Source organism: Brachypodium distachyon, chromosome 3 (assembly GCF_000005505.3).
Source record: "Brachypodium distachyon strain Bd21 chromosome 3, Brachypodium_distachyon_v3.0, whole genome shotgun sequence".
NCBI classification, from domain to species: Eukaryota; Viridiplantae; Streptophyta; class Magnoliopsida; order Poales; family Poaceae; genus Brachypodium; species Brachypodium distachyon.
In genome coordinates, this window is record NC_016133.3 from 17,184,150 (window position 1) to 17,204,105 (window position 19,956).

General features: G+C 45.1%; 1 protein-coding gene, 1 long non-coding RNA gene and 2 pseudogenes across 17 annotated transcripts; 2 read left to right on the forward strand and 2 right to left on the reverse strand.

The window, feature by feature from the left end:
• Positions 1 to 137: 137 nt before the first annotated feature.
• LOC106866372 lies at positions 138 to 2,945 on the forward strand (annotated as a pseudogene).
• LOC104583576 lies at positions 2,911 to 4,928 on the reverse strand (annotated as a pseudogene).
• Positions 4,929 to 6,285: 1,357 nt separating this feature from the next.
• On the forward strand, positions 6,286 to 12,781 carry LOC104583577. Of its 16 annotated transcripts, none has more exons than XR_002964835.1 (4): positions 6,286 to 7,682; positions 7,897 to 8,229; positions 8,816 to 10,679; positions 11,272 to 12,781. It is a non-coding gene; the product is annotated as an uncharacterized LOC104583577 (long non-coding RNA). The 16 variants fall into 16 exon arrangements; XR_002964833.1 differs by having other exon boundaries at positions 6,287 to 8,033; positions 8,156 to 8,229; positions 8,809 to 10,679; XR_002964834.1 differs by having other exon boundaries at positions 6,287 to 7,682; positions 8,156 to 8,229; positions 8,809 to 10,679.
• LOC100844081 (O-acyltransferase WSD1) lies at positions 9,616 to 14,357 on the reverse strand. Its single transcript, XM_014900824.2, has 7 exons — positions 13,927 to 14,357; positions 13,214 to 13,813; positions 12,807 to 12,873; positions 11,266 to 11,339; positions 10,920 to 11,135; positions 10,646 to 10,783; positions 9,616 to 9,786 (listed from the first exon to the last, which is right to left on the reverse strand). The coding sequence occupies exons 1-7, from the start codon at positions 14,179 to 14,181 to the stop codon at positions 9,616 to 9,618; spliced, it is 1,521 nt and encodes a 506-aa protein (XP_014756310.1). The 5' UTR covers positions 14,182 to 14,357.
• Between the last annotated feature and the right edge of the window lie 5,599 nt (positions 14,358 to 19,956).

The following is a 19,956-nucleotide window of genomic DNA, read 5'->3' on the forward strand; positions in this document are numbered from 1 at the left end:
AGTTGAAGGGGTCAACATGCTTATTTCAAGGTGGGTCCTGATGTCAGCGAAGGACAGCAGGGTTTTTTTCTTCTTTTTTTTGAGGACATGAAGGACAGCAGGTGCTTGTGGTCATGTGGGTCAGTGGGGAGCCTTTGCCGATCCCGGCCCAACTTCACACACACACAAAAAAAACCTAACCTCGCAACCTCTGCTCCTGTATCCGCCGCCGCCTCCTCCTTTTGCATCAAATTCTTGAGACACCAATAATGGCGGAATCCCAGAGGCCAAAAAGGAAGACCGCGTCGAGGTGTGCCCCAGAGACGGATCGCTGCACACACGCGTTCGAGATCGCCGGTTACAGCATCCACAAGGGCCTCGGCGGCGGCGAGTTCATCAGCTCGGCCACCTTCGTTGTCGGCGGCACGACTGGCGCATCCGCTACTACCCAGGAGGCGACGCTCAATCTAGCAAAGGCTACGTCTCAGTCTTCGTCGAGCTCCTCAGCAAGCACGACGAGGTGTCGGCGCGTGCGTCCTTCGACTTGAGATTGGTCAACCTGGCCACCGGGCAGTCGTCACCGGTCATCTCCTCACCGCCATCAGGACTGGTGTTTAAGTTCTTCAACGGGAAGAGCAGCCCCCAGACATGGTGGCGTGGCTGGTTCATGAAGATGAGCGATCTGGAGGAGTCGCCCTACCTGTCAGACGACAGCATAGTCACCGAGTGCGATCTTACTGTTATCAAGGACCCAATTGTGGTTGACTGCACCAATCCATTGGAGATCCCATTCCCAGTGCCCCCGTCAGACCTGTCTCGCGACCTCGCAAAATTGCTGGAGGCAGGGGATGAAACAGATGTTGTTTTAAGGTTAAAGGGGAGGTTTTCCATGCCCACAAGATCGTCCTCGCAATGCGATCGCCGGTCTTCAAGGCGGAGTTTTACGGGCCGATGGCCGGCAAGAGGGAGAAGAACATAGTAATTGAAGACATGCAGCCTGCTGTTTTCAAGGCGTTGCTTCGTTTCATCTACACAGATTCGTTTCCTCGCATGGACGCCGACCTCGATATCAGCGAGAGAAAAGAAATGCTTATGCATTTACTTGTGGCTGCAGACAGGTATCTAAAAAGATTTTTTCTTGGCATTTTCTAGTTTTTCATCAGCTTGTCTGTATACAAGTTGTTTATATTCTCTCTCATATATTTTAATAGTATCTTAGAACTACTATTTGAACTCAAATTTCCAAACGCTAGGTTTCTAACGGCTACGTTTGCAACGGCAACTTTTCTAACGGCTACTTTTTCCAACGGCTACTTTTTCAATGGCTCTATTCCAGGTCTATATATACCAGATAGACCCCCCACCTCTCTCCAACCATTTCATCTTGTGGCTTCTCTCTTTTTCTCTTGGTGTCTTCTCTCCAAAACACAATGAGTGGAAATACATCCGTTTTATTCATGCTCATGGATTCGTCATCGTCCATCTGATGACGATGAACTCATAGCTGCAGCACTTGCAGAGCGTGAGGAAGAAGAGGAGAATGCACGACGCCCCGGTGGTTCCAAGCATGGACGTCGGACAATTAATCGCGGAAGAGATGCCGAATTTGTTGTATTGTGGAATGACTACTTTGCAGCAAATCCTGTCTACCCAGAAAGCTTTTTTCGGCGAAGGTTCGTAATTTGTGCATTATTATGTGTTCGCTTGCTTTTTGCTTCTTTATCTCATTAAAAAATTACGCACATGTATAGAATGTCCCGTAATTTGTTTAATTGCATAGCTCTAGCTATACTTGAGCATGAGCATGAACATGAACATTCGGATGAGAAGAATATATATTTTAAGCAAAAAAGAAATGCTGCTGGAGCCCTTGGGTTGCATCCTTTGCAGAAGATGACCACGGCAATGCGGATGCTAACTTATGGAACAGCAGCTGATGGTGCGGATGAGTACGCCCGGTCTGCGGAAACTACTAATCTAGCGGATTGCAAGAAGTTTGTGATAGCTATTTGTGAGGTCTTTGGGGAGCAGTACTTGAGATCTCCAAATGAAGAAGATATAGCAAGATTACTTGCAATAGGGGAACAAAGAGGTTTCCCTGGTATGTTAGGGAGTATAGATTGCATGCACTGGGGTTGGAAGAATTGCCCTAAAAAATGACATGGCATGTTTAAAGGCCATGTTAAAGAGCCTACAATGATTCTGGAAGCAGTTGCTTCACATGACCTTTGGATTTGGCATGCTTTCTTTGGTTTACCGGGGTCTCACAATGATTTAAATGTTCTTCAGCGTTCTGCCGTGTTTGCACAGCTAGTCAAAGATGAAGCTCCGGAAGTGAATTATAGCATCAATGGTCATTAGTACACAATGGGCTATTACCTTGCAGATGGCATATATCCACCGTGGGCAACACTTGTGAAGACCATACCATCTCCAGTTGGCAGGAAGAAAAAACATTTTGCCAAGAGACAAGAGGGAGCTAGAAATGATGTGGAACGAGCCTTTGGAGTTCTGCAATCTCGTTTTGCCATTGTGCGAGGACCAGCTAAAGGATGGAAACGTAAAGAAGTTGGTGATGTCATGAAAGCTTGTGTCATATTGCACAATATGATAGTTGAAGATGAGCGAGACAACGATCAGCAAGACTACACTTATGATCAAATGGGAGAAAAAGTCAAGGTATCTCGTACTCATGCAGAACAACTGATTACGTTTCTCTATATGCATCAACGAATTAAGAATAGAGCATTTCACTCATAGCTTCAAGATGATCTAGTTGAGCACCTCTGGCAAAAGTTTGGAGACGAATGATCCATGTAGTACTTTTAACTTTGTAGTCAATTTCCTTTCATTGTAATAATATGGTAGTCAGATCCTATCATGTACTATCTGTAGTCAATTTCCTATCATGTATTCAATTTGTAGTCATCATGAACTATGGAATAATGCAATGTTTTTCAGTATAATCAAACGGTTCCTAATGATAATAGTTCAGACAACACAGTTCAAATATCAGCACACAAGACTACATGTTTACACAACAAATGTACTAATTGATAACAAAGTTAACCTGCTGGGTTGTGGCGAGCAATGATCTCATCCTGCTTGTCTTTGTAGAATTGTTTTTGTCTAGCACTCGTAGCACTAGTGTCCATGGACATGATTTTTTCTTCCAATTCAAGTTGTTTTCGTTCCTCCTCTCTTGCAATGCAATGTGCCTCTTTTGCAATTCAAATGCTCTTGCGCAACGAGCAGTTTTTGTGGCCTCTTTGATCTCATCTTTCTCTAACTTCTGTGACCACACGGTTTCTAATGATAATTTGCAACCATCACCATCAGATGCAAAAGCTTTACCTTTGCGTCGACGTTCTTTCTCTCGCTTCGTACCAAGCGGTCTCTTCTCTGTTTCAAGATCATCAGTGTGTGCCCGAATGTCATCATCAGTACAGGTTATACCCGGAATTGCATCAGATGTCTTCTTTTGCTTTTTCTGAGAAGAGCGAGTCTGCCACTTTGGAAACTTCTCCAACTCTAAATAGCAATGCATTAGTGTAAATGGCCTGCCTTTAGGATCTTTGGTCTTGTACAAAAGATGTGCCTCGGCTTGCTGCACAATTTTTTTTTTTGTAAAACTTCCACATAAGACATAGAATTTTACAAGCGAGTTGAAAATATAGGCATACCTTCTGATCAACAGTCTGCCCACTACAATTTCTATTAATAATCTGCTGGCAGCATCCACAAAACTTATTGGTCTGTTCCCGGATAGTGTTCCAACGACAATTGATTGCATTTGGATTACGCTCTGGCCATGACGAATTTTTGTGTTCGTTGTAGTAGTCTGAAATCCTACCCCAATATGAACTTGATTGTTGATCTGTGCCAATCAGTGCATCCAAACTAGTGTGTGCCCATGCTTGTATCAACACCTTGTCCTCGTCACTAGACCAATTCTTTCCTTTCGTGGATTTTGCTTTCACAGTTGCAGAACATTCTTGAGTTGCTGGCACCTCTTGCTCTCCAAGTGGACTACACGGCAGTTGTTGTGAGGCACCAAAACTCAACATGTCCAGGAAACTTTGATCTTCATCCATTTGCAAAAGTTCAGATTTATAAAAGTACAAATCAATAGCAAGAGATAATTGCAAATGCTGCTAAATTTCAGTGCAATAGATCATCTCAATTTATCCCTCTGAATCCTTAACACGAGTAACACAGCTCCCACCTTCCTCCTTACTCTGACGAACAGCAGCACCACCCATCTCCCTTCTCCCCACGAACAGCAGCAACAAGCCAACAACAGCAGCTCCCATCCTCCTCCCCACGAAGAGCAGCATCAAGCAGAGCCCCCTTCCTCCCCCACGAAGAGCAGCAGTAGCGGCGGCGGCCCCATCTCCCTCGCGAAGAGCAGCAGCAGCAGCGCCCCCCTATCTCCCTCGCGAAGAGCAGCAGCAGCCGCGCCCCCTTTCTCCCTCGCGAAGAGCAGTAGCAGCAGCGCCCCTCCTCCTTCTCCCCAATGGCGGAGCTCCCCTCGCTCGTCGGATTCCCCAGCGGTGGCGCCCTCCCCTCCTCCGACGGTAGCGGGGCGGCGAATCCAGCGACGGCCCCCCTCGGATTCCCCCGCGACGGAGCTCCTAGCCTCCTCCGACGGTGGCAGGGCGGCGAATCCAGCGGCGCCCCTCCCCTCGTCCATATCAGTGCGAACGGATGGAAAAAGTACCTCGCGATGGACGGCGGAGGCGAGTCGACGGCGACCTCTCCACGGTGGCGCGGGCGACCTTGGCTGGAACGGTTGGGGCGGGAAGTTTCGGGGTGGTGGCGGGAGAGAGCGCGGGCGATTTGGATGTCGTCGCTCGGTGGTGGAAATGTGGACGTCGTGAAGGAGGATGTAGACGACGTCTACGTTTAGACATCCGTATGGACGAGCTGGTGGAGACCCTTTTTTGCCTTGTATCGTCTAAAGAGCATATGGACAAGTATATAGACAAGCTGCTGAGTATGCTCTAAGATTGTGGCGACCACATTAGCTCTAGCTGACCAGCACCACTGCAGCAAGCTCAAGGATGTTTGTATTCAGTTTATCAACTCCTCCAATATGGATGATGTGGCTGCGAGTGAAGGGTATGAGCACCTAAAGAGAGCATGTCCTGAAATATTTGTTGATATATGGGAGAAAGCAGCTCAGTCTCGTATGACCTATCTTTGGTGTAGTTACTTCAGTCTCCTATATTGGTTCATAGCCACCTAAGATTGCTTATCTACTCGTTAATTTAGTTAGCAGAGATGTTGTGGATCACCCTACAAAAAAAATATATATCCAAGGTACTAACTAGTATATTTTCTAATCTCTCCGTTTCAGAAAGATTGGCAGAATTAGAGTTAGTTCTAAACCATGCCAACCTTTATAGAACGGAGGGAGTATGATGTTTTGATCTTATGACCGGCAGCAAATTACTGTTACAATTTTTATTTTTTGCTCCTTTCGTTTCTCAAAGGAGGAATGAGTTGTAACTCGTTCATTTATGCACATGGAACTTCATGAAGAATTACACGACTACAGAACACCATAACACTAAATCTTTAGCGGTGAGTTTGTCAGCCACTAATGGTCCTAATCAGGCAGACCCATCAGTGGTGAGCGGTGACATTTTCAGGATGGGTCTTTGGACTGGGAGCCTGTTATAGGCGTCACCACTTACGGTCGTGCCATGAGTCTCGTCGGTGGTGACATGAAGATAAGAGTGGCAGCATCACAACAGAATGATATCATGCCAGCAAGGAACATCGTGATGGCGCATGTGGGTCTGGCCACGATGCTGCTCGTGCTCTACGGCCTGCACTAGTCAGATTCGGCGGCGGCGGTCGCCAGCTGAGAAGAGAGGGAGAGAAGTCACGAGGAGAGGGAGAGAAGGGAAGCGGGCCATGTGGCTAGGGTGGACATCCGGACAGACAATAGGACATGTAGAAATGCCAAATTTGGTAGAGATTTGGGGATTACCGGACAAAGAGGACATTTGTCTGTTTGAGAACGCCATTGGTGGCTGATTTTGAGACAAAAATGTCAATCTCTTGAAAAAATATTTAGGATAGATTTGGGGATCCCACCGAAGATACTGCTCGAGGCAGAAGCAGAACCCCAGGCTGCACCGTGGGAATTGGGTTTGTTTAAGCATATGCCATACCATTTTTGGGCCTAGGCCTGGGGCGCAGCCCACTTCGAACCTGTCTCGGCCCTTCGCAGCCGGTCCAGCGGTCCAGCACTCCAGCCTGCCCAGAGGCCTGCTTCCCACTCCCAGTACGATTCGCTCGGTGAGATCGGTTGTTCCAATCGAGAGAGTCAGACCAGCCGCCGGCCACAGCACGGCCGCCACAGCTTCACCCAGGCACCAGCCACACGCGGCACACGCCTCTTCCGCTGCCGCTGCCCGGCTCCTCGGCTGCCGCCCTGGCCGACGAAAACGCACGGCCGCCCGCAGAGAGAGAGAGAGAGAGAGAGAGAGAGGGACTGCTAGAGAATGAGGGGCCTACGAGCGAAGGAGAGACCGAACGGCGGCGGCCGCCGCCAGCCAACGCAGTCCGCAGCACGCCGGCTTTCTTCCAGCGGTCCAACCTACAGGAGCTTCCCCCGGTGCAAGGTAACAGCCTCGTCGTCGTTGGCTCGTCGTCCGGCCGTCGCCTACTCGCCATCGGGGCGTCCCGACATCGCTGAATCTTCGTCTCCCTCCATCCGTCCGGCAGCCCGCCAGCCCCGATTGGTAGTTGGGTGTTATTCCCCAAATTTGCTCCTCTGCATTCTGCAACTTTGCTCCTCTGTCTTCTCCCACAGTTTCTATTCTTTAATGTTATTCTTTTTATTTATTTGATAATAATATCTTTATGTCATACGTCCACAAATGGTTTGATAATATATTCACATATGTTAGACCAGAAGCAAATTGTCTGCAATTTCCATGTATGTCATAGGCAAGTGATTACTATTTAGTTTGCTTACTAACCCCCTTAGAGCAGTGCATAAGTCTCGTAAGTTTTGTGTCTAGATGAAGCTTCAGATGAGAGTGAAACCCAATTATCAGAAGACCAAGTTCCATGTCAAAGTGAAACGGAAAAATAAAATAATATCTGCAAAAAAAGGGATAAGAAAATAATGTTCTCGACCAGAAACAAGCATAACGAGCTGAAAGGACAGATCTAGCAATATTGTAGCTTCTGAAGTTAAAATTTCACAGCAAAAACCTATCTCTTGCAACATATGAAAATTGCTGGAAATATGAGCGGAGCGGATCACAGTGGGCTGTGGTTGCGCACGGACATTTCGGCTAGTTTTAATGGTTAAATACTGAAATATTGTGTTCAAGCTATTATTAAGAATTTTTTTTGCTTCTTTTTTGGCCTGGGGCGTTAGAAATTCCTGTCTCCACCACTGCTCTTAGCCGGTACGATTGATATGCTTGGATAAGGCATCGGGTTAAAAGTTTGTTACGACTCGCTGCGATTTCTTCTGGCACGTTGCCCAATCGATCTGATCGTATTCCACTGTTCCTGCCCTGTTGCGCAGCCGGCATCCCGCAGCCCTGCGCTTCTTCGGCTCTTCCAATCCGCCGACGCAGCACCGCCGTCGCTCATTGTCTTGGCCTTAGCTGTCGCCCACCGGGAAAAGAAAATTACAAGATCGCAAGTGTCTGGTTCACAGGTGTACACACACGGTGAGTTCTTGTCATCAACTGTTTAACCTGGTGCCCTAAAAATTACAGATCTAAGACACTAAAGATCGATTATGAAATATTTGATTGTCCAGTTAACTAATTATGCTTCTGTTGTGTCCAGATCAACATATCTATCTCTTTTTTTTGTTTGTCTCTTTGTACTGCCATATATGGTCTCTTGATTATTTTTCGCCTGAGTGTGACGCTCCTGCAGCCGATTTTGGATTCTCCAGCTGAGTTTATACCCTTTGGTCTTTGAGTATGTATGGCTATCAGGTCATATATATTGTTAAATTGCGATTCTCCCCAGATTGTTGTCGTGGCTGATGATCTTCTTTTTAGACATATAAGGTACTCCTGGCAGCATCGGGGGTGGGTGCACACATGATTTGCACTTCTTAGGAATATAAATGCCCTACGCATTGAGTACATCGTTTGACTGCTCTAGTTTAACCTTTATTTATTTTATGCAGGAAGGATCGATGAGTATGATCTGGCATAGTCGATCAATCTTGATTTTGGACATATATATCTTCCTTTTTCCCAGGTACTATAACTGTCTATGTGTAGAAATAAACATCTGTAACATTGATGCTATGGAAATTTTATCATGTATAGCTTGGTCTGTCTACATCCATGATGTACAGGGGCGGAGATACGTGTAGGGAAAATGGGGCTGTAGCCTAGGCTTAGCTAAATCACTAGTGGTTAATTTGATACTAATTTGTCCAACTCGTGGATTTATAAAGGCCTAGCCCTATGTTTCATGTATGTAAATATGTGTTCTACCCTTCATATTCAACCTAGTAGCTTGTACTTAGCCCTAGGCTTTAGAAGATCCTAGCTCCGCCACTGATGATGTCATTGTACAACTATAGACAGAATTTTCATGTACAATACTTTTACCATATTGAAAGAAGAATTTTCTCATAGTTAGCGTTCAGGCAAGTTATGATATTGGTCCGTCATACAGCTATAGGGATAAAAAAAATTCATTATATCATTCATTTTAATTATATAAATCCGAATTTTCTCACAGTGTGTTCTGGCAAGTACTTATGTGGGCTTGGTCCGCCTTGCATTGAAAACACGCTTCATAGTTTGTTAGTCATATAATTTGATTTAGATCACAGGCCAGGTTATCTACTTGTCAACTGAGAAGAGCTGCTCATAAGAGTTAGGTAATATACCCTAATCCTCTTTTAATTCAAATTGAGCATTTCTTACACATACACAAGAAAATTTATTATATTTGTGGTTTGTTACCTATGGATGCTTCAAAGTGAAGCATCTATTCCCCCATGTGAATTATCAATTTTTGAATTAGCTAATCAAAACTTATACAAACTTGTTACTAATGAGGTAGATAATCCAGTAATCAAAGAACAACCAATACTGAGGGTATCTCATACGTCATCCTCTTAGCTGGCAATTAGGACCTTTATGATGATAATTGTTCCTTCTATATTTTAGCCGACAATAGATAATTGATAGAACTGACCAATGAACTGATCACTGGTATTCTCATAGATGTTTTGATTGGCTGGCTAACACTAAATGAGTGCTCCTTTTATATCTCAAAGCAGTTAAAAATTTATTAATGAGCCACCATAACGATATCTATTTCAACTGTGGTGGAACATTAACAAACAGCAACACTGCAACGTTAACACATACAGTTAACCAGTGATACTCTGTTACAGATTAGCACATCCCTATACCTAGTTTGCATTTTCAGCCTATTTGGAGTTATAATATCAGCCGCTATTATAGTAAAACATGGGCCTCCCTTTATTGTTTTGGGTCCCAACAGCCTATAGCTTGGCCCAAATAGAGGGAGCCCGAAGGTCCAAGATCCAAAGCCTTTCCAGTGATACACACTTTTATTTAACGCACATAAGAGTAGGTTAGGAGTGGCGCACATAAGTGTAGGTTAGTCATTCTTGATCGATGTTGTCGGAAGGCTTGAAGCTGCGCCTTTAATGAGCTGGAGAGACTCAAAGAAGTCATCCAAAAGTTGATGATAATCTGGAAATACTGTCTCATCAACAGCTAGAATCACCTTCATAGTGCTGCCGTAACTTTGGTAGTGTATAAACAGAGCCTGCACAAGCCATCCAAAAATAGAATGCAAGATCGAGTAAATAGATATATGAATGCAAATAGTTTGTTGAAAAGGAAAACATATGTTTTATATGCATTGGTTTTCTTCTTTTTACAAGTAATAAAGTAAAAAAAAAATGCAAACTACATGCAACTCTAATAACACCGCCTATATATGCTAGAAGAGATAGCATGCGCCTCGCATATAACTGAGAATCATGATCACGCTCATCATATGTGCATTTTTGTTAAATTTAACACACTGATTAATTGTGACAACCATGATAACTGGAGAGCTTGAACCCTAAGTAAGTGGCTAAGACAGAAGTTAGTTCTACTTTACCACAATGATCGAAGTGCCACTGTTATTCTACAAATTAAATGGCATAAATTCTATGTAAAATTGTAAATCTAGCGGTCAAGGTTCATCCTGGCGATAAGCCATCTCATCCTACGGATCAAATTCACATGAATGGCAAAACAACCTCTGGGAGGTAAGTACTGGCCCATCGCTAATCATCATTTCTCTTGTTTTCTCCCAATCGAACAAAGTTTTTAGGAAAATACAATGAATTCAATTCATACAAACTTACATCTTAACTAAATTAATGTGTAGGTTGTGTGTATCTGCTTGATGCAGAGACCGAAAGATCAATATAAAAAGTCATGTAAAATACTACACACAATTATTATTTTTTGACAAGTAAAACAAACTACAAACTTTAGTGTGTTGATCACTCATCATATACCAATTAGCATCAGTCTCCTTGTATTATGGCTTGTCTAGCAGATGATTTATGTTGAGAAAACTACATACATAAGATTCCGGTTGCATTTATGTAAGATCAAGGATGACTTACTTCTGGAAGCCCGTAGGCGCTGGGCGCAATGAAGGTAACTGGATGCCCACATAACACTACATGTTCAGTTGGTCCAGTCACGTTTGAGAATCCTATGCTTATATGTTTGAGCATACGGCTGAAGATAAAAGCTCCTGCCTACATGTTGATTAGAAACATAAAACCAACCGGATAGATAAATTGTTAGTTTGCTAATTAAATGTAGACTTCTCTAAGGTTTGTACAACTTAAATTCAGGAAGTGCATGTACAAAGGGGAAACAAGTATTAATTACCTTTGCACCGAAAAGTTTCAGGGTAAATTCAGTAACCATATTTGTGAAGATGACTTCTAGTGATCTTTTTTTCCTTTCCACGATCTTTTTTGCCTTGCGAACATATTCTAGGGGATCATTGTGCATGGCTAGATGAAATGGAAGGATGATGTAGCCCAATCGATTACCCCATTTCACATCATTACTATCGCCTGACTCTATCATATTGACATATGTCTGTTCATAATTAATTATAAGAACAGTTAAAACAACAATATTCAACACGTTAAAATAATAATTATTTCCTAACACTTCTTGTCAATTGTGGTTATTAATATTTCCATACACAGAACAAAAGAATTCTTACTTGCAGGCTATCTGTTGGCCTTAGGTTGACAACAAGGATCGATCGGATGCAGAGTTTGCTAGTCCTAGTGTCACCTGACATTGAAGGTACGTTGTAAAACAATTGATGGTAAGTGATCTTTAACAATAGTTTTAAAATAAATTTTTTGTATAACTATAAGAGCTTACTTGAGTAGAATATAAACTATGAAGTAATCACACTAATTCCAAAAGGGGCAGAGACTGATGTTATATAGAAGTACATATCCCCCCGCAAAAAAATAAAGTAGAAGTACAGATCACCTATATATAAGATTGTTACAAGTCTTGTTCAAAATTAAGAAAAACTAGGTGATTCGCTGCGTGTTGCTGCGGAAAATTCTATTTGCATATTTTGCACATGATGTTACGAATAAATGATAATAAAATGATTAAATGCAAAAGAAATATAATATTGTAGAACCAAACGACTTTATCTTCCAAAGCACGTATGCAAGGATCAATTTTGATGTACATGAACATTTACTATTTTCAGGAAATAAAAAAAGAAAAGCTACGAGAACCTGAATATTCGGCTATTCGCAATTCTTAGAAACATCGACATACATATCAAGAAAATATGGGTAATTGGTGAAATATTTAGGTGAAATTAAATCTTAGATGCTAAAAGATTGAATTGTAGAATGTGCCACCAAAATGAAATTGCTTTGTGGGTTGCGTGAAGCATGATGTGGACATCTTGCATGTAGCTTGCAAACATTAAATGCACCTTAGCGGGGATCAACTTTATAGATTTTAGGTGAAATTAAGTCTTAGGTGCTAAAAGATTGAATTGTAGAAGGTGCCACCAAAATAAAATTGCTTGTGGGTTGCAAGATGCATAATGTGGATGATTATGCGGACACCTTGCATGTGTAGCTTGCAAACATTAAATACACCTTATAGGAATTAATTTTATACTTCCTCTGTCCCATATTAAGTGACGAGATATTACATGTATCTAGACGCTTTTTGGATATAAATACATCCATATTTGCACAAATTTGAGTCACTTAATATGGGACGGAGGGAGTAGATTATATTGATATAAAGAGGTATCTTTGCATGAAATACATACTAAAAGAAGAAAAATATAAGGAAGGCTGCTCAAGCCAGGATGGACATAGGATGGATCAAAGCTGCTCAACAAGTGGAAGACAAGAGGCAGAGGATGGGCCTACATTTGGACGTTTACGCACGCATTCGGCCAGCTACAAGCCCATTCCATTCCAAAAACCCGAACCGAAGGAAGGAGGAGGGAACTCTCTCTTGTATACTGGTTGTAGCCTCGTCTCCTAACCGAGGTGGGACTAAACACTGAGCAGCCTCACTAGCCTCTATAGTAACCCTGACATAGTTTTAGGTTATTCTTGCTAACAGGAGGCGGCATGTTTAAAATTAAGTGGGTTGATTTTATTCTGTATCTCCCGATAATCAATTATATATAGAAAAATGCTGGCTATATATATAGAAAATTGCTGGTACCATGTGTTACTCTATATCTGAGACAGAGACATCAATTACCAGAGTTCCGAAAGTAATATCGTGATAGAGCAGCTGAAGTTACTCCAACTAACACGTCATTGACAGTCTGGGTATCAAACACAAAAGGCAGATTGAAAGATAATGTCATTTTAGATGTACTGCAAGTACAGTATGTTATATTTTGGTTGCAAGCTACTACAGTATAGGTTTTAATATTACTTTCCTTGTTATTTGGTTTTCTTTGATCGAAACTTTGACTAAGAATTTCTATTTCTAGTATGTGACTTATGTGATAGAAATCGTAATCATAAGTAAATTCTTTTGAATACAACAACGATATCAATTATATGCCAAATTATATGCTAATGGTTAAATGTTGATCAAAGACTTGGTCCAAAGAAATAAAACCGCGCCTTGTATTTTAGAACGAAAGGAGTATTACTTACGCAGTTCATGGCATCCTTTAGAAACTTGATGTCGTCAAGGCTAAGGCTCCGATGCACGAAGCGTGTCCGACGGGGCTCGCCGTCGCCGCTCCCACGCATAAAGAGCGTGGGCGGATCTCGCATGAACACGATGGTGGCAACGAAGGACCAGACGTCCATGACGGTATGCCATGCCAGCATGAGATACGAGAAGACCCACACGAGGAATGCCAGGGCGGTTGCAGACGGCGGGGGGCGCCGCGGGCACGCGTATATAGCGCCCTTGCGCGTGGGCGGCGGCAGCATGGCCGGCAGCCTTGTCGGGTCAGTGGCGCTGCACGTGGAGGCAATGAGGAGCGTGATGAGCGAGACGCCGTCGCCGAAGGAGTGGTGCACGCGCAGCGCGGCCGTCCAGGTCGCCTCGGAGGTCGGGATGTCCAGGATGTGGAACTCCCAGGCCGGGCTGGAATGGTCCATGGGGAGCGTGGACAGGGACGCCACGTAGTCCTCCACGGCCTTGTCCGGGTCGGCGGCGGGGTCCAGGGTCGGGACGATGATGTGGCTGTCCACGTTCACCTCCGTGAGCACCACCCACTGCGGCGTGCCGTCCTTGGACATCACCTGTGTCAAAGCGGAGAAAGCGGAGAGGCAAAGTGACCAGGAGTAAGAATGGATTATACTCTCTCGGTTCCTAATTACTTGTCGCTGTTTCAGTGTAAAGGAGTATTACTTACTTGGATGCTGCGGAAGCGGCGATATCGGGCGAGCTGGTTCTGGATGCCGTCGCGGAAGACGGGCAGGTCTAGCGGCGCTCCAAACCCGATGGACACCACGACGTATACATCCTTCACAAGCCTCGCCGTAGGGCTCACGGGCTCCTGCGCCGCGCCAGCCGGTGCTCTTGACGTGCTGATGGAGAGCCCAGGAAGCTGGTTCCGTAGAGCGGTGAAAGTATCAGTGCCACTACTATCGTCTGCCTTTGCTCCCATGCTTGAATAATGCTTCCTGCAGCATGGCTACACGGGTGCGATTTTATAGGCCGGTGTTGATCGAGCTGAGCGGGGCCTCAACCGTCTTCGCTCCATCTGCTCATCGCTAGCATATCCACCGTAAATTGACCTTGAGAGGTGGAAGCTAGTTGTACTATTAGTAATTAATTTCTTGAAGCCGTTACTGTGGGTTGCTGCCCCTCTCTGTCTGGAGATGTGGACACAATTAGGGCATCTCCGGCCACGCGACCCAAACGGACGAGTATTTGTGGTCGTTTAGGTCGCAGGACGGATAGAATCCGGCAGCTGGTCCGTTTGGGTCGGACAGTGCTGCCTGCGGGACGACCCATTTTGGTCCGGCAAACACATGAACTTCAAAATAGTGTCCAGTTCAGATACAACATTTAAGTAAATAAAATTCAAACAAATGTGCCAAATTATTACAAATCATACAATACAAATAGTACAATTAAACAAATATTGTTTTAAATATAGTTTAAACACTCAAATAAATAGGAAAAATCCCTATTGATTTCCTACATGTTGTCACATATGTTCAACCAAATCATTCTGGAGTTGGTTGTGGACTTTCCGGTCTCGAATTTCATGATGCGTGTGGAGGAACTGCTCGGTCCATTTTGGGACTCAACCAAATCCCCACGGAAATCCCACTCCTTATCAAAGATGGAACCATCCCACTCGTCCTCGACAATCATGTTATGCATGATCACGCTAGCAGTCATCACCTTGGCCATGATCTCCACATCCCATGTTTTTGCAGGATGTCGAACAATGCACCCCAAATGCCCGCAGAGCACAGCCGCAGAGCCGGACGCCCGGACGCGGACGGACGGCAAGGCGATTAGCAGCAAGCAAGGGATTAGGGGAAGACGAACTCATGAAGGCACGAAGCAATCTTGCCATGGCAGGGCGATTTTGGGTGGAGTCCGTGCGAGTCGAGGGGTCAGCACTCAGCAGCCGAGAAAACAAGGAGTTGCTATGCCGGGTGCACCCGTCAATTAGCCCGTGATTAGCGCTATAGTTTCCTTTTTCTTGTTAATATCCTAACTAACTGGAGTACCGATTTGGTCGCCCCTCATTTTTGGAGGCCCTGAGCGGTCATGCACTTCGCTCCTGCCCATCGACGGGCCTGCATCGGAGAGTGTTGAAGCACGTTGATGTCATTGTGAGAGCCTGCCATCCCGAAGAAAGAGTGCCAAATCCAAAGATCCTGAGATGCAACCGCCTCTAGAATCACGGTGCACTCACCGACATGTCCTTTGTATGCACCCTGCCAACCGAATGGACAGTTCCCCACTCCCAATGCATACAATCGATGCTTCGAAGCATCCCCGGGAACCCCCGGGACTCATTGACAGACAACAAGCGGGCTATGTCCGCGGCCGTCGGTGCTCTCAAGTATTCAGAGCCAAAAACTTGAACCATCACGGTGCAGAATCTATACATTGATCCAAGGCAGGTGATCTCACTCATGCGCAAATACTCATCGCGACTGTTGCCGGCAACCCCATATGACAACATCTGAATTGCCGCGGTGCATTTCTGATAATTGGAAAACCCAATCCTACCGCAGGCATCCGGCTTGCAAATGAAGTAATTGTTGTATTCGGCCACGGCTTGCATGATACGCTTGAACAGCGGCCGCCCCATCCGGTACCGGCGTCGGAACAGGTGGGCAGGAAACACATGATTTGTGCGATGGAAATAATCATTGAAAAGAAATAGATGGCCGGCTTGTCTGTTGTGGGCCAGTGCGTAAGCATGGCCCCCTAATCTACCCCCGACGAATTGGACGCCCGATCTGATTATGCTGACAGTACTAGAGAGCAGCACTCACCAGCAACTCGGTGTCGCCGTCGGAGTCCTCGCCGTTGCTATCCATGAAGTGCTTGAAGAAGAACTCGGAGTTGCTGTCGATCATGGCGTCGCGGCGGCCGGCGGCGGCAACTGCTGTCCTCGTTGCTCGCCGAAGGGCGGTGAGAGAGATGGTTCCGGCGGAGAAATCAGGCGGCGGCGACAGGCATCACCGAGGGCGGCAACGACGGGGTCGAGAGCAGGGTCTGGGGATGGAAATGGGGATGGGGCGTGGGAATGTGCTCTGTGGCTGACGGGGCTGACGGGTGGGCCACTATGACGCTAGGGAGGACAAGACGGTCCGGGTAGATGCAAACCCGACCCAAATTTGGGACGGAAATGGGTCAATCCGGACGAAAACATGGACGTCCGCCCAAATGCGTCGCTCCGCTGGACCACGCTTTTGGTCCGTTTTCCGCAAACGGACCGTTCCGGCCCAAATGGGTCGCCCGCTGGAGGTGACCTTAGATGGAAAATATTAGACGATGGATACACATGGTATTCACATTGTTTCGAATTCCGAAACGACACCGTGACAGCATTCAGTACGTCACTGTGCGAACAACGGCGGATGCTTCTTCCTGTCCGGCCAGCCGGAGCGAGTGAAAATGTAAAATCTTGTGTCGAGGCAGAACTGCGGCAGATCAAGGGAGGCGCAGTGGACCAGAGGGCTTCCCGCTTATCCCCCACAGCAGCAGTAGACTAACAACGGATCCGGTGAGATGCCATAGATAGCCTAAACATTCCTTTTGTTAATCACACAGTGTTATTCTGATGATTTTATAGAGCCCAACAAACTGCACCTCCTCTTACAAGGGTGCACGATTTAAATTTTCTTTGTGTTTCCAATAGTCATTTTCCAAACAAATTAGAAATGCTACAACATGAAGATGCTGAAGCGAAATGACATGCCAACTACATGTGTTGTCCCGCAATCAATAAAAAAATTGATGTTGTATTGTTTACACGGGAAAAAAGTAAGTAACAAAAAATGCTAAATTGATCGGTCCGGACCGCGGGTTCTAGGACGAGGCCCAAGCACGGCCCAAGTCAGGTCACGGGTCGGCACGGCCCATTTAACCGCGTGCTAAGTAAGAGTTCGAGCGACCTGTACCGAGCTCAGCTCAGCTCGTATTATAAAACGAGCGAGCTCGATCTTACTCGAGCCAAAGGTCGAGCCGCAGAGTAGTCTCGTGGTCCAGTCGATCTTGAGCCACTTTTGAGTTAGTTATTAGAATTTTAAAAATGTAATCAGTAGGAAATGCTTACGTTGGTTGATGAAAGAAAATCCATCCCTCACAAGAGCTCACTGTGTACAGAAGAGATAGTAAAAAAAACCGCAAAAGAGTCGTCGTCCATGTTGTACACCCTTACTATGGGTTTTGAATGCACGACACAGGGCCAGTTCTTTTCGACTTCCTGTACCGGTTTATCTGAAAAGCTGTCCTCTCCCAGCTTCTTGGAGAAGCCGTCACCTTAATTTGACTAGGCTACCAAACTAGATTGGCCAAAACTATTTTAAAAGTCTAGCTAAATTTATGATGCGGCTTCTCCAGGAAGTTAGGTGAGGGCAGTTTTTAGGAGAAGCCGGTCATAGAAGTTGAAAAGAACGCAGCCATAGCAGACCTAGGCTAATGACGTGGGTAAATTAGGCAGTGACCTGTGTGATTGCATAAATTGTGTCAATATGTTTGCCTTTCCATACGTTTATTTCCATGTAAAACACTAACAAAATCTCAACCGTCGCGTACAGCCTATTAAAGTGTGATGGCCCTCAGCCGCCGCGGTATGATTGCCGCCGGCGAGGGTTCGTGGATGCGTGTGGGATGGGTAAAGTGCAGGTATAAGAGAGAAGTGACAGGGAATATTTCTGTTTTCTATTTCATCGATACTCCACCAAATTTCCCAGCGTTGATTATAACCTCAGTCACTCAACGTTACAAGGCCTCCAGCCCAACACACACAAGCCCACTCTTGGCCCACTAAAATGAGAACACACACCACGACAACTTTAGATAGCTACAAGTTCCCCTTGATCAGCTACAGCAACATCAGACGACTCACGCATATCTGTAGGTGTTACACTATCGCCCCCTTGAATTCCAGCTTGCCCCCAAGCTGGTGCCGAAGGAAAACGTTGCCGGAGCACCGTGTAGTCTTCCCACGTAGATGCAGATGCTGGTAAGGAAGTCCACTTCACACGCACCTGAAGAACAACAGATTGCCCTTCTTGCTCAGCCGATGCTCCAGAATTTCTTCAGGAACCACATCCATAGTATCAAGCTCCAACGGCACAGGCAAGTCAGTAGATTCGGCTGTATAATTTGGGGTAAAGGGCTTGAGCTGGGACACATGAAAAACAGGGCGAATGAGACTATGAGCTGGTAGCTTAAGGCAATAAGCAATTTCCCCAATACGAGCTTCACTTCAAAGGGGCCATAGAACTTGTAAGCCAGTTTGGGACAGGGGCGATTAGCCACAGAAGACTGAGCATAAGGTTGCAGCTTCAAGTAAATAGAGTCCCCAACTTGAAACTCACGATTGCTACGATTCTGATCGGCATAAAGCTTCATACGAAGTGGAGCACGTTCCAGATGATAACGCAGCATATCGGAACAATGTTGCCTGTCCTGCAGGAAATCCTTAACATCCACATTATGAATAGCTTGCAGATCAGGAAGCATCCCATATTGTGGTTCTTGGTGGTACAATGCCTTGAAAGGATAACAACCCAAAGACATGTGATGACAAGTATTGTACCAGAACTCTGCTAAGGGAAGCCAATTATACCAATTCTTGGGCTGGGCATGAGTAGCACATCACAAGTACATTTCGAGGGACTGATTCACCCTCTCAGTTTGCCCATCACTTTGCGGATGATATGCACTGCTCATCTGCAACTTAGTATTCATGACAGCAAACAATTCTTTCCAAAAGTTACTAGTGAAAACTTTATCACGATCAGAAACAATGGAGTTGGGCATACCACGTAATCTGACCACAGTCTGAAACACAGCTTTAGCTACTGAGAGAGCAGTATATGGGTGCTTGAGGGGGATAAAGTGGGCAAACTTAGTGAAACGATCAACAACAACGAGAATCACCTCATAGCCCGCTGATTTGGGTAAACCATCAATGAAATCCATGGAGATATCTTGCCAGGCAACTTTAGGAATAGGAAGGGGTTGCAAAAGACCTGGAAGCTTGCAATGTTCATGTCTGAGCATTGTTTGACAAAATCTTGTACTGCTTGTTTGAGGCCAGTCCAAGCAAAAAGCTTTTTAATTCTGTGATAGGTAGCATGAATGCCGGAATGGCCACCCAAGGCACTAGCATGAAATGCTTCAATCAACTTAGTCTGAAGGCCAACATTGGCACCCACCCAGACTTTGCCATGCAACCGAATAAGTCCTTGATGTAATTGAAACCCCTCCTCATTAGTACCAGTGACAATCAACTGAACAACAAGCTCCTGAGCTTTGGGATCAACAGCATAAGAATTTAAAATCTCTTGGACCCAAACTGGAGTACCAGCTGATACAGCTAACACAGAAAACACATGTCTCACTCTAGAAAGTGCATCAGCCACCTCATTATCTTGGCCCTTTTTATAGTGAAAACTGAAATTAAGTCCTACCAATTTAGTCATAGCTTTCCTTTGCAGATCTGAAGTGAGTACCTGATCTTGCAAGTGATAAAGACTCTTGTGGTCAGTTTTAATCATGAAAGCACCAAGAGGTAGATATGGTCTCCATCGATCAACGGCCATCATAATTCCTAGGAATTCCTTCTCATAGATAGAGAGTTTCTGATTAGTGATGCTGAGTGTCTTGCTGTAGAAGGTCACTGGATGTCCCTCTTGCATTAGACAACCCCAATGCCTGTTGCACAAGCATCTGT